General features: G+C 42.1%; 1 protein-coding gene across 1 annotated transcript in view; it reads left to right on the top strand.

The window, feature by feature from the left end:
- LOC121545579 (polypeptide N-acetylgalactosaminyltransferase-like 6) overlaps positions 1-15,580 on the top strand; it is a 66,773-nt gene that overhangs the window by 39,532 nt on the left and 11,661 nt on the right. The window contains exon 3 of the mRNA XM_045208917.1: positions 13,504-13,612. Within this exon, the coding sequence (XP_045064852.1) occupies positions 13,504-13,612 (109 nt within the window). The remainder of the gene's footprint in view (positions 1-13,503; positions 13,613-15,580) is intronic.

Here is a 15,580-nt window from a genome sequence, read left to right as displayed (position 1 = left end):
GTTGAATAAAGTGCCTCTACTTTATCTGAAACTAGATAGCTATGAGTGGGACTCTGCACAGAACTATTTCTTTAAACTCATGTGGTGGTCCTACATCCTTTTCTATTGGAAGGTAATTTAAATATATATAAGTTGTTAAAAAAACTGATTCAGGGGTCAGGATGTGGAATTTCAAGTTCTCTCAATTAGGTTTTTATGTCCTCTTCCCAGACAGTCAGCCAGGCCCTGGGTTTATAGAGTATTGTGCTAGGTACTCAAAGGGCTAATGAGAGGAAGTGCCCAGTGAACAGGCATTTGAAGTTGTAATTTCAGGAGAGTGATCCTCAGTAAATGAGTTCTTGTGAAATTAATAGTATCCCAGGGAGAAATGGAGTTTAAAAGCCAGTGTGACTGTTTGGGGAAATTTAGGAAATTTAGTGCGGTACTAATTTGGTGTGCACGTGTGTCTGTGTGTGCGTGTGGAGGGCAGGCTGTGTGGTGCAGCAGGATTACATGCGTCCCATGCTGCTGTGACTTCTACATGCACCTCCAGCCCTCCACAGGGAGAAGGACTCCAGCCTGATGAAGTAGAGCAGGAGGACCATTCACCTCCTCCACAGGAAGATGAAACATCTGCTCAAATTACATGGGACCGCAGGAGCCAAGTACACTCATTACTAAACCATGCACACAAATCACACACGCACACACTCAATAACAACCTACACACACACACACACACACACACACACACACACACACACACACACACACACACACACACACACACACACATTAGCTCAGCCCCAAGATACAGTAGTCCTTTTGTGTGCAGCTTTCTCAGGATGGGACTGGGACTCACACCATTGCTTATCTGCTTAGTGCCTGTTGTCGACCAGAATGGCTATATCATCACTGTTCTCTCCCTGTTTTAATCTCCTCTTTTCATGTTTTCTCCCTTCTCTCTCTCTCTCTCTCTCTCTCTCTCTCTCTCTCTCTCTCTCTTGCTCTCTTACTACAGCACCTGGTGTTTGTGTGTTTTCATAGGACAGAACTGCTCCCATTCCATGGTGATCTATTTATGGTTGGAAATGCAATGATGCAGACAGGCAGACAGGCAGACAGGCAGCAGACAGAAAGACAGACAGTGGGGGCAGTGAATACATAGCGGCTGATGACTCAAACAGGGGCCCTCATCATCCTTCCCTCCCACAAATGACTGAATTCCCTCTGTGACACACACACACACACATACACATACACACAAACACTGTGAATTCCCTCTGTGACTCCCCACCGTCCCTCAGAGAAGAGAAATGATAGGAGAGGTCACAGCGCCATGTTCTCTGCTAGATTGGAATTTGTTTTGTACATCGTTTGCAGCGGGCGGCTTCTCGGTCGTTCCTCGCTGTTTTTCCGCCGGCGTGCGCACTAGAGATGTAAGACCTGGCACTGAAGAGCAGACAGGAATTGCATTAGCAGACAGGTGATTGGTCACCTTGGGTAGACAGTAGAGGAACAGACAGTGCAGCAGCAGCTTCCCAGTCGGTCTAGATGCTAAGCAGAGCATACGTACCGTAATGGCCCTGTGTGTATGTGTGTGTGATTGGTCTGTGGGCTCAGGCCGCACCAGTTTCATCACCTTCCGTAGTCTTATCTGCTGAAGAGGACATTTTCCAACCAATCTGTCTCTATAATTAAAACATAGTGTTCAGCTCTATACAGTAAATCAGTGTGTTTGACGGGATCAATTTGACCGAGACCAGCCGCAGGATCTTGTTCACATAATGAGTAGTTATTTGGGCTGCAAGTTCATTTACAAATCAGTGATTCTGTGCAGTCTGACTGCAATGTAGTCTCAAACACAGTCAGTGAGTCAGCCAGTCAGTGAGTCAGTCGCACAGTGAGTCAGTCAGTCAGTGAGTCAGTCAGTCAGTGAGTCAGCCAGTCAGTCAGTCAGTAAGTCAGTCAGTCAGTGAGTCAGTCAACCAGTCAGTGAGTCATTCAGTCAGTCAGTCAGTATTGAGCCATTTCTGATTGTGTATCTGGGTCTTTCTATAAACTAGGGTACCAGTGAGGATTTCTAACGCTGGACAACTTGTTACAGCTGTTGATAAGTCACTGATAATAATCTGCCCATTTTTTTTATGTCAATACATTAAGATATAAGGGGGATCATAGCTCTATTCAATAAAATGGTGTACGTGAAGAATTTCCAGAATATATTTTGCTGTCTCATTCGTTACGTCTGTAACGACGGTTGTGCCTGGATCCACATTGGATCTAATATCCCTACCAAATTGATGTTGATCATCTGTTGTTGTCTGCTTGATTTACAGCAGGGTCTCGTTAGATTTAACAGAGAAAGCATCAAGGTAATGAGTTCATGTTTTCATATGTTTTAGTGCCTCAGATTGGACACCAAGTCAAGTCTGTGCGCATTTGTGTAGGAAGACTATTGTAAGGTATCTTTACTTTTACTCAAGTATGACAATTGGGTACTTTTTCCACCACTGACTATTGCGCAACACCCAACGATATTCCTATTAATTATTCTGTATCACAATATGATCTGGTAATGAAATAACATGACAAATACATTTTGGTTTCCATGTTACACCTGCAATTTTAAGGGGCTTGAAGGAGCCTACTTGAACTTGAATTTGGAGCTCAGAAATTCAAGTAATGGAATAGGCCTAAATTATTGTAGCCATTTTTTTTTAAAGTTGTCCTGCTCCCTTATAATTCTATATTAGGCCCTATATGTACAATTATATAAATTATACAATTGTATAATATTGACGTCCTTGAAAATTACAATTAAGTGCTTGAAAAAGTCATTGAATTTGACTTGCCAATGTCTGTATGAATCCTGCATAAAATCTCAAACCATTTCAAAATTGTTATCCCAATGTCACACATTGGCCCCATCTACACAAAAAGGTGCTATGTAGAACCTAAAAGGGTTCTTCAGCTGTCCCCATAGGAGAACCCTTTGAAGAACCCTTTTTGGTTCCAGGTAGAATCCTTTTGGTTCCAGGTAGAACCATTTACACAGAGGGCTTTAAATGGAACCCAAAATAGTTCTACCTGGAACCAAAAAGGGTTCTCCTATGGGGACAGCCGAAGAACCCATTTTGAAACTTTTTTTCTAAGAGTGTACCTACTGTAATCATGTTTCTTTGAGACGGCAGAGCTGAAGGACAGGCTCATGATATCACATAACGCTGTGCAGAGCGGTGACGGTTCGACCGTGTCTACCTGACAGCATCACAAAAAGCTGATTTACTGTAAAACGCTTCCAGCCTGTCTTTAATCTGGGTTCTGTTCTGTTCTGCTTCACACCGACCGGTTTAAGTGGAGCCTTTCAGTGTGTGTGTGTGCCAGGGTTTCCGTTAGCCTGTTGACCGGGAGAAAAAACTATCCCATTGCAAAATACTTATCATGTATCTTATTTATCACAGACACACAACATACAGAGCCTATTTTGAGCTGAATATCACCTCTAGAGCTGCTGCTATAGCTCCTCGATATGTTGCTGCTGGAATGAAACGTGCTTTTATAAGTCCAGTCATTGCGCAACTATTTTAAATACAATCGCATCTTAAAAACAGTTTTGATGGAAACGTGGAGGCAACTATTTGCTCATATGCCATTGAAACCAGCATTTCTCTCCTGTTCTGTTAGTTTTCATCTGAACTTTATTTCGTTGTCCAGAAGCCTAATTGTTGCATTTTTATATTCCCCCTCTTTCTAAATTTCTAACTGAGATTTTCATCTCTGTCACATATGGTCAGGTGCGCTGTTTACAATGGTGTTTTCCCGCGAATTGCATTTGAGCAAATGTTTAAAATGAAGTTTTATTGGCTGCTTCATTATAGGAGTTGCATGTTCTGTTAAGATTCATTACCATCATCTAATCCCATTTAGATCATAGTAATTAATTTGAACAGAAGATGCAACTCCTGTTGGTTACACACCCAATGCATATGGGTCCGGTAAATTTCTAAAATGGCCTGCAACACTTTCCTAACAAAATTCTGGTGGGCGTGCGTGGTGCATGCATCCCACCCTCCCCCTGTAGACCATTCATCAGACTGTTTTTACTGTTCAAAGACAACCCTGGCTCAGAGAACCAGAGAACCACAATGCACCAGAGCACCATGCTGACAGACAGGCCCTCTTTCAACACAGGGACCATGGAAGAGATGGAAGTAAGCTGTAGAAATGACAGCAATGGATAGTTTGGACAGCACGGCTGGACTACATAATGAGGTAGCGGTGTGCTGGCAGAGGATGGAACATCTGCTCACTTATCTGAGCCGAGAGAGAGAGTGTGTGAGAGAGAGAGAGAGAGTGTGAGAGAGAGAGTGAGTGAGAGAGAGGTGTTGTGTAAATAGAGACATAACAGGTACGTTTGCGTTGTTACTCTCACTCTTTCCTTTGGTAGAAAGCCATGACGCTGCCTAGGGCTGTGACAATAATTGAATAACCGTGTAACTGACGGTTATGGATGAAGACATGAAAAGAGTCATGAAAATAAAATAACCGTCAAAACCGTTTAAATAGACCTACATTGATTTTCGGATTTAAAAAAAATGTGTATGAACTTTATTTCCATGTAGATAAACTTTACCTAATAGCGGGAGTGTTTACTAATGATTATAAGCAATTGTTTCGCTAATTTAGTCTGTCTATTAAACTTTCTACATGTCCTCTTTCCAACTGTCCATTGATGCAGCACTTCAGTAAAAAAACATTTGTGTGGACATTCTTTTATACAATGCACATTTTCATTGCTTGCTAGCAAATAAATAAATCGGTCTTCTTTTAAAAAAGGTTGGATGTGTCTGACTATTCATTAATTATTCAACATCAGTTGACAAGGTTGTTCTGGCTCTGAGGCCTATAGTCTAATGCGCTAATGTTGTGCCAAATGGACAATACGCCAATCCTCTCCATCCTGGCATGGTAGAATTTGATACGGAATCTTTTCTTAATTTATAGACTAATCAACGCTGATCAGGCCCCGTCCTGGCTGATATGCTGCCCTAGGCTGGACAAAAAATAAATAAAAAGTAAAGTAGAATAGTAGCCTAGGCTATACAGTGTCGGCCCGCAATGGACTTTTATGAATGCCCATGTGGTCGTCTACCGTTTGTAAAACAGGCAATTAATTTCTGTTAATGCATGTATTAATTACAGTAATTTACCGTTCTCATTCTTGGAATAGAAACGTTGTTTGCAGAGTTCACAACCTGCTACACCTGGGAGAAACAAGTTCTGGTTTATTTCATAGCATCTTTTACACGCTCCATGTGAGAATTGAGCACGTGTGGTTTCTCTGTCCAATGAATGTAGACGGAGTGCGTGCGCCTGAGCACGCATAGAAGTAGTCTCCCGAGTGGCGCAGTGGTCTAAGGCACTGCATCGCAGTGCTAGCTGTGCCACTAGAGATCCTGGTTCGAATCCAGGCTCTGTTGTAGCCGGCCGTGACCGGGAGACCAATGGGGCGGCGCACAATTGGCCCAGCGTCGTCTAGGGTAGGGGAGGGAATGGCCGGCAGGGATGTAGCTCAGTTGGTAGAGCATGGCGTTTGCAATGCCAGGGTTGTGGGTTCGATTCCCACGGGGGTATACAAAAATAAAAATAATGTATGTCGCTCTGGATAAGGGCGTCTGCTAAATGACGTAAATGGAAAGTACCTGGCCTGCTTCTCACATTTATTATTCACCTCACACAGTAAGTCAACAAAGTCTTTTTTCTTTTTTCTTTTTTTTTAACGTCCATTCAAATTATAATAGTTCCTCACAGTATTATAATACTGATAAATAGGCTCTGGACATGTTGTGTGTATTTATTTATATTTTAATGATTGTCAATTTCATTTTCATACTATCGCATAGCTGTCTCCTTCATACTGTACTTGTCAATTCATTATCTTATAGCCTACTTTCGGAAAGCCTAAGGTAGGCCTAGGTTTTTTGATACGTTTTAAGGAAAGGATAAATATTTGCTCTTGCGTCTGACATACGCTGGTGGTTTTGATTGACGGGTGCTTTTACAGGGATGCGCGTGTGTGAGTTCACTGACTCTCTCTATAGGCCTATATGTCCTTTCAGAAAGTTTCCTAAAGTAGCCTGTCTGGACTCCATCTCTTTAATAAGAATCAAATGCTCCTGTCATGATTTAAACTTGTAAAAGGCCTATTTTCAGAAGCTTAGGCTACATAATTTCTCAAATTACGGCATCCTCTCCTTGAAGAACATATGCCAATGCCATCGAATGACCGCTTATGCGACTGTTTCAGAAAAAGTGAGAAAAAACCCATCGGACTTTGTTTGAATGGTTATGTGCGTCGAATTAGGATCTGTATTAAAACAAACGATATGCAGAAAAGCCAACAGATAAGGACAAGGTAGGCATATATCTTTATGTTGACTCCGTTAATGTTGTGTCAATATGAAAATGCCACAGATCCACTCCAACCTGGCATTTCTTCATTTGTTGATTCATATTTGTGAGTAATAACCTGAATAATAATAATAATGATAATAAGAAGTGTAATGTCTTGTTTAACCCCGAACGGTTATGTCAGTGACCGTGTACATTGCCTGGCCAATTACCGTAACCTTAAATTCCAAGACCGTCACAGCCCTAATGCAGCCTATATAGGCTTGTGGTGGTGGCAGTCATTCGGTGTAACAAACATCGGAGAATAAATTAGCCCATGATGCTAAGTGAAGTCTGTGCCACTGAGAACCCCAGCCCAGCACAGATGTTGGGGGCTGGAGCAGTTTGGTGGGGGATTTTGATGCTGCAGTTCTTCCGTTTTACCTCTCTCTCTCTCTCTCTCTCTCTCTCTCTCATGTAAATATGTGCCAGTGAAAACTTCATAACCTCTCTCCATCCAGAGAGCGGAGCGACCTCGGCGGCCGCTACCAGGGTCTTCACTGCACTCTGATGAGCAAACATTTGCATAGGGAGAGTGAAATATCTTCCCATGTTTGTTTCTTTCCTGGCAGAGAATGGAAAGAGAGAGAGAGGGAAGGGGCTGTAGGCACAGTGGCCCTATGAGTCACAGTATCCAAAGAGAAAGAGAAGAGAGAGAGACAGAACTGGATGCCAAATCCACACAGACATTAATTTGCAGCGCCACATGGGACTGGTAATGATGATGAGAGAGAGAGAGAGAGAGAGAGAGAGAGAGATTTTTTACCTGCCTGCCATTACTATATGAGTCACAGTTGGTGATCAGAGAAAGTCAGACTACCTAACAACCTTCACAAGTGGGTTGTTAAATGTCAGTTCTATAGTATCACTGCAGATATCTATTGAAAATCACATCGTCTGCCATCATTATATGAAGAACCTTTCCCATTGTTAGAATACAGAGACCTAAAAGTCCTCTAATATTAATCTGTGTGTTAGCGCATGTAAGTTCTAAAACAACTCCTGCAAGACCTGCATGTTCCTCCGCTGACAGAGAGAGCAGCACTCTCGGCATGTGTAATTAAGTAGCGCATTGTGCAGTGTGTCTGTGGCCCTGGACCCCGAGCTGTCTGGGCAGAGCCTGTACGGTAATTGGTAAATTTACTGGAATCAATGTGCAGGGAGCGCAGCCCGACAGACTGCCAGTCTCAGCATGCTCTAAGAACAGAGGGAAGAAGAAGAGGAAGAGTAGAGGAGGAGGAGACAGAAAACAGAAAGGGAATGGATGAACAACAGACAAGGAGGAGAGGAGGAGGAGACAGAAAACAGAAAGGGAACGGATGAACAACAGACAAGGAGGAGAGGAGGAGGAGACAGAAAACAGATGAGGAGAAGAAAATGCAACAGAACAGAACAGGTGAACAGAACAGAACAGATGAACAGAACAGAACAGATGAACAGAACAGAACAGAACAGGTGAACAGAACAGAACAGATGAACAGAACAGAACAGGTGAACAGAACAGAACAGATGAAAATAATAAGTACAGAACAGAACAGGTGAAGAGAACAGAACTGAACAGAACAGAACAGAACAGAACAGAACAGATGAACAGAACAGAACAAAACAGGTGAACAGAACAGATGAACAGAACAGAACAGATGAACAGAACAGACGAACAGAAGAACAGAACAGAACAGAATAGAACAGATGAAGTGAACAGAACAGAATAAATTAACAGAACAGAACAGAGGAACAGAACAGAACAGATGAACAGAACAGAACAGATTAACAGAACAGAACAGAACAGATGAACAGAACAGAACAGAACAGATGAACAGAACAGAACAGATGAACAGAACAGAACAGATGAACAGAACAGAACAGAACAGATAAACAGAACAGAACAGAACAGATGAACAGAACAGAAAAGAACAAATAAACAGAACAGAACAGAGGGGAACAGAACAGATGAACAGAACAGATGAACAGAACTGAACAGATGAACAGAACAGAACAGAACAGATGAACAGAACAGATGAACAGAACAGAACAGATGAACAGATGAACAGAATAAGTACAGGACAGGAGAGGGAAACCAAACAACAGTTTGGTTTCAGAGAGAGAGGAAGAGTACACTGTACAGTACAGGAGAAGAAAGAACAGATCAGTGTAGAGAAAAGAAAACAGAACAGAATAGAATAGAATAAGCACAGGAGAAGACTGCGGACAAATTTAACAACTGTTTAGAGAGGGAGAGTACCATGGAGATAGAGTGATGTGTTTATCTCTATGGAGAGTACACTAAGACAGGGTTAGTCTGGTCTGAGTAGTATGTCTTCCTTTTGATTTGAGCCATCCCCCACAGGACTGTCAAGCCTTGATCCACTGCTGAGTTCAGATTTACAGAGGCAAGGTAACTGTACTGTTAATTGATCAGCCTGTCTGTCTGTCTAGCTATCTGTCTGGAGAATAGAAGAGATAAGTATGCTCAACTTTGTAGATTTTACTTACTTTCCACCTTGATTTTGTTATGCAGCATTGGTTGGTGGGAAAAGTTTTTCATAGCATTAGGGTTTATTTCCCCCCAAGGTTTTAGTTTGAATACACATAGGGAATAGAGGAAAATACCCATTTGCATTTAAGTTTTCTTACCGAAGACGGTTGCAAAAAAATTATTCCCTGTATCATGCGTGTGTTGGAAAACATCTGGAAGGTTGGGGAAAATATTAAAGAATCAGACTTTATTTTTGTATTTTCTACCCCTTTTTCTCCCCAATTGGTAGTTACAGACTTGTCCCATCGCTGCAACTCCCGTACTGACTCGGGAGATGCGAAGGTCGAGAGCCATGCGTCCTCCGAAACATGACCTTGCCAAGCCACACTGCTTCTTGACACACTGCTCGCTTAACCCGGAAGCCAGCCGCACCAATGTGTCAGAGCAAACACCGTAGAACTGGACCGGCCACAAGGAGATGCTAGAGCGCAATGGGACAAGGACATCCTGGCCGGCCAAACCCTCCCCTAACCCGGACAATGCTGGGCCAATGGTGCGCCACCTCATGGGTCTCCTGGTCGCGGGGGGCTGCGACACAGCCTGGGATCGAACCCAGGTCTGTAGTGACACCTCTAGCACTGCGATGCAGTGCCTTAGACCGCTGCGTCACTCGGGAGGCTCTGCCTTTAAACCATGTACTTAATCATTAGCCTCCTACCTAACTTTATCTTGAAGTAGTGTTTCTTTCAGATGTATTTTTCAAGTGTCGAGAGGAGCATTGTGTATTCATTGGTGGAAATACTTGTACAGCCCAGCCTGCTCACCGCCAGGGCTGCAAGGACATTGAAGGACAAAACCCAGCACCAAACTGAACAGTCTCACGGTTCATAATGAGTCCAGGACAACCCTGAACAAGAATTCAACCTCTTTGAAGAAAATAACAACACTCTTCAGCTTTTCTGAGGCTAGGTCGATTCGCTAGCGCAATGCATACTGATTTTCTATTCTGGATAGAACCGGAGAGAAAAAAACTTTGTACTGGAGTTATTAGTCTAATACTCTGGAGTTATTTCTGATCACGTGACCTAACCTGATACTAACCTAGAAAAACATAGTATAGATGCCCATTATACAGTCTACATTAGAATATTTAAAGCAGATGAAAGCACAATAAGTGAAAGGGCTTGAACAGATGCTCACTGCTTAAGGTGGCCTGCTTTGTTCAAAACATTCCTTTGCTGTGTGTGTGTGTGTGTGTGTGTGTGTGTGTGTGTGTGTGTGTGTGTGTGTGTGTGTGTGTGTGTGTGTCTGTTTGCATGCACACATGCATTCGGGTGTGTGTGTCTGTATCCTGGGAGTCTGAGAAGGAGAAGTCATTAAATATTGGTAGCCAGCTCCAACACATCTTGACCTGCCCTTTATGAGGTCTGGATCAGAAGATGAGTTCCCTGTCTGTCTTCGTGTGTGTGAAACCCTAGGGTCATTTAGACATTTAACAGGTGTGACTGCAGGTGGGAATGAAATAGGAATTATAGGACTATATAAATGAAAATTGCACTCCTTTAAAGATCGGGATTACCTCTTGGCTTGGCAATTCTTTTGCGCTGTGTCCCGTGTCAGCTTGAGAGAGATGTAAATTACTCAAAGTGCAGGGTTTCGGAGGGTCACAGTTGTGACTGTAATGATATCAGCCCCTTGGCTCTACCTGAGTTGTTGGAATAGATTCTCTGTACTGAAAACAAGCTGGTGTGGAGATGTGAAAACAGACACAGTTATCCCTCACATATAGTATCCTTTACTCTCATGTGGGTGAAGTGACTTCGTAAAGTATGCTCAGTTTATTGAACAGTTGTCATGGCAGCTCTCTGCAAAACATTAACTAAAAAAAGGAAAGAAAAGTCCGAAATGCATTCTCTGCTAATTAGTAGCATCAGTTGACTTTCAGAAGTCAACACTGTCCTTGTTTCTTCATCACAAGGTTTATCAGATGTGTTCTCTAAATTGCACGTCTGTCCCTAATGGAGAATGGCACTCTAAGCAGTAAACAGAGATTTTTCTTTTCAACCTTGTGCTTTATATAACATTGGAGCTTATTTTCAATTATCCAACTGTTTCCCTATCCTTTTTACCTCTGATCCAGAGGAGGCCAGATTAGTAAAGTGAGGATACTCTAATAACTGTGTCTCACAAAGACATGCTCTGTTAGCTTTTAGATCACGTCCAACTGTAAAGTAACTGGATTATGTCCAGCAGAGTCTGATTAGCTCTAAAATACCACCTCATTCAAGCTTTTCATTTCTCTGATATGATCGTGATCACTCTCTTCGTAAATCCACATGGCTTTTTAAAAGTTATTCACAAGCACATATTCATACCAGCGTGTCTCTTTTAAATTACTATTGTTCATCTATCTCCAAATACTCCCTTATTTTGATGTGTGCCTCACAGGCAGCCCAATTCTGATCTGTTCACATCCGATCTTTCTCAGAGCTGATTTGATTGGTCAAAATACCAATTAGTGGAAAAAGATCAGAATTGGGCTGCCTGTATAAACACAGCCATATTTCCTTCAGCCAACAGTAATCCACTCCAATACGACTCTCATGATAAACTTTTGTTGATTTACCATTCAGGAGTGTGTTTGTTCTCAGAGCTAACATATGAATGCGCTATCAGGATCTCTGAGACAAGATAATAGCATTATTGTCTTGTTCAGTTGAGGGAAAAGGTTTTAAAATGGAGTGAAACAGGGAAGTACTACCTGAACAGATTTTGCTACGGCGGGCCCTACTGAACATAACCAAGGTCTAGTTGTAGCCCTGTAGCTCAAATTGCCCATCATAACCATGCAGCTACCTATAGGGCATTGACCCGCTGCTACTAGGGGAGAGACGAGGAACACCGCAATTACTCCACAGGGAATCAAACAAAAAAGACCCATTGACAAATGGGAAGTGTTAAAGTGGATCATTATGACTCTGGTGTCCTGTCTGTTTCCAAAAGCTGCTGAAAAGTAGGCTCTTCTGAGGCAAAGTACCATAGGCTTTTAGTGAGGGGCCCATTTGAACCACAATAACCACATTTCCACCTACAGGCCATGATACTTTAGCATCTCTTGAAAAATATGATGCAGGGCCTCAGAAGAGCCTACTTTTCAGCAGCTTTTGGAAACAGACAAGGAAACATAATGGTCCACTTTAACCCATTTGTCAATGGGTATTTTTTGGTAGATACCCTGTGGAGTAATTGCAGTGTTCCTCTTCTCTCCCATTTCTATGATAAGAAAAGACACTGTAAATGCACTGATTTTTTTCAAGGCTTGGCAGTTAGCCACTTTGGCGTAACGATGACTCCTAAATCCTCAAAAGACATCAAACCAGGAAGGGAAACATTTAGCCTGCCCTGCGATGACTAATATGATTATACACACCTTCGTGATTTATCATTTAGCAGACACTCTTATCCAGAGCGACTTACAGTTAGTGAGTGCATACATTTTCATACTGGCCCCCCGTGGGAAACGGACCCACAACCCTGGCGTTGCAAGCGCCATGCTCTACCAACTGAGCTACAGGGGACTACATATCATATCAGGAGTGTGTGTGTGTGAGTGAGAGAGAGAGAGAGATTACGGAGCCCTATCTGATCCATGGTGCTTTTACATTTTGCATTTCATAAAAGCTTATTCTTCCACCTCAGGTTATAACTTCAAATCAAAGTTTATTGGTCGCGGACACAGTTTTTCAGATGTTATCGCCAATGCAGCGAAATGCTTATGTTTCTAGCTCCTATAATGCAGCAATATCTAGCAATACAATGACAATACACACATAATCCAAAAGTTTCAAAAAGAACAAGAAATTAAGACATATCAGAATGAGCAATATCAGAGTCAGCAATACAAATAAATATATAGTATAGACAGTATGGACCGTGTATGAATAGAAAAGGTGTGTACAGCGGTAGTTATATAGGATAGGACTAGAATACAGTATATACATATGAAGTGGGTAAAACAGTATGTAAACATTATTAAAGTGACCAGGGTTCAATGACATTAGATGAATGTACAGCATAAAACATTTACGGTATTTGTGTTTGCAGCGAGCTCCCTGTTAAAGTTCAGGTTAAAGACAATTACGTCTCTAAACCTCCAAGCAACCTTCAAAATTCACGGAAAGCAAACAGAAAGCAGAACATAGCTTAGGATATCTGAATTATTACCAAGTTTTAGCTTCTGTTGCTCTAGGAAGCACTTGAGAGAGCAATTTGAAGTCACTTCAAACTTATTCATGCATAACAGTTTTCTTTGTCAGTTGAATTCAAATGTCATTCAATATTTATTTATTTTTATAGAATCAGCACATTCAACTGTTGATGGAGTGAAGGGAGAATGAATAAAAATGATGGTCAGTGAAATTATTAGGGCTGAACGCTCTATCAAAATGTAAATGTTTTACCTTTCTCTTCGTATTACTGTTTGGCTGAGGCTCACACTAAAACGCAGCATTTAATCTCTCAGAGTGGGTGATGGAATGATGGAATTGTCCCCCACCCTCTTCCTCCCCTCCTCATCCCTCTCTCGTCTTTTTCAGGGCTTCTCGCTGGGGCTGAGCGAAGGACACATTTACACCTGGACGGACGGCTTGAGGAGGAGAGACTGGCATGATAACGAGAGTATCAGGAGAGACGAACTGCGTGTCGGTACGTCTCACAGAGAACTCACAGGAAACCACAGACAATCACAGAAAGTCCCTAGGATCCTTTTATTTCACTACACCTCCTGTAGCTAAAGACTTCTCACTCTGCACACAACGAGCAAGCTGAGACCTCACGTAACAAATGTCCACATAAATAACTTCAACCAAGTCTATCTTTATCATGATTTACTATAATGGTTTCCATGAAGGCAAAGGGGAGATTGTTTTCCAAGGCAGTAAGTGTATTATTAAGGTACTGTAGGTACTGTACAGTACCTTTGGAAGTCATATTGATCTATTTGATAATGTTCCCTTTAAGACTCTGCTTTTTGAGCAATGGGAGCACAGATGCTGGACAAATGAATTTCCATTTGAGCCAAAAAAATAATAATAATAATGATGGTCAGTTTCCACCAAGTAGAGGTAAGACTAACCCTTAGCTAAGTGAGAACATGTACCATGATCTCAATTCAGATTTACATTAATTAGAAAAGGTCACTGACAGACAAGCCATTAGTATCCACTATTCAAACAATAAGTATCTGGGGGGAGGGGTGTTCGAGCCAGGATTGATTGTATCCACACATAACCAAGCTATTTCTATTTCCATACATTACATAAATGTCAAGTAAGGAGCAGAGTCAGAGACCCAATGTTCCTCTCCTAATTCAAACAGAGTATCTGTGTCTCCTTCCTGCCGCTGTGCTGTTACAGCATCAGTCAAAAAGAGCTCTATTTGAAACTTTTTAAGTATTTTCAGTCTTAGCCCCCTTAAGGTTAAATCACTGTGGCATTGCCAGTTAAAGCTTTAATATTTTAGCAGATAGATTTCAATAGTCCCATCCTGGTAGAGACCTTGTCTGCATCCCAAATGGAACCCTAGTTCCTACATAGTGCACTACTTTTGACCAGTTTTGGTCAAAAGTAGTGCACGATACAGGGAATAAGGTGGCTTTTGGAACGTACCCCCAGAGCTGGGAAACATTTGAAGCCAAGCCGGATAAATCAACAATGCCAGACAGGAAATATATTATTTCGGTCAGGGGTTCATGTCAACTGTAGATAAACATGTCAGAGGCAATATTAATGACCAGGCAACAATGGAGAATAGAACACTTTTACAGCTTCTGGAATTGCGGAACTCGGCCGTAAATTCTAATGCATGCAGACTTCAGAGTATTAAATAAAGTCATTAGCCAGATTAGACTAAGTCGAATTGCTACCAGACTAAAACAGAGACGTCAAACAGGGGTTCTGTCCTTAATAACACCCTATTCCCCACATTCCCCTATGGGCCCTGGTCGAAAGTAGTGCACTATGTAGGGAATAGGGTGCAATTAGGGAGGTAGAACTGTCACATCACGTAACCCTACAATATGGCTGCCTAAATCCTGAACGTTGCCCACTCTGCCCTCCTGTCTGGTCAGATCATGATGCATGGTCATTGTCCCACCAGACCTCCACCACATATGTACCACACCATCTGTTGAGCCTTGATTGTACGAAAAGCTTTCTATTCATTTTTGATGAATCTAGCTGATTTTAGCCCATCAGTGCATGAAACCCAGGGATGAATAATGAATTTGCCGCTGTTTTTCTTGCGTACGTCGGATGGCAAAAGTGTAGTCTATATGTATTAACCACTTACAAATCTAAAGCAGCTCATATACAAGTGCTTTGTATAAAAGGAATTTGCCCCTGTGATATGCAAAATGATGGGAGGTGTAGTCTGAGTAGTGTATTGTAGGCCTGCGTATTAACCACTTATAAAGCTGCAGTGATGGTAATCAAAATCATTGTACTGTGATGGGCCTGTTAATTAAATGTTGAGCATCTCTCAATCAAGTAGACGTCAGCCTCTGGCCCATCTCTGTTGTGAATAGATGAGTGATTACAGAACAGGGCCCGCATTCAAATAGTGTCTCCAAGTAGGAGTGCTGATCTAGGAACAGGTCCCCCTTGTCCATAACAT

Source organism: Coregonus clupeaformis, chromosome 3 (genome assembly GCF_020615455.1).
Source record: "Coregonus clupeaformis isolate EN_2021a chromosome 3, ASM2061545v1, whole genome shotgun sequence".
NCBI lineage: Eukaryota > Metazoa > Chordata > Actinopteri > Salmoniformes > Salmonidae > Coregonus > Coregonus clupeaformis.
Note: the sequence above shows the minus strand (reverse complement) of the source record. Positions and strands in the feature narration are given on the sequence as shown.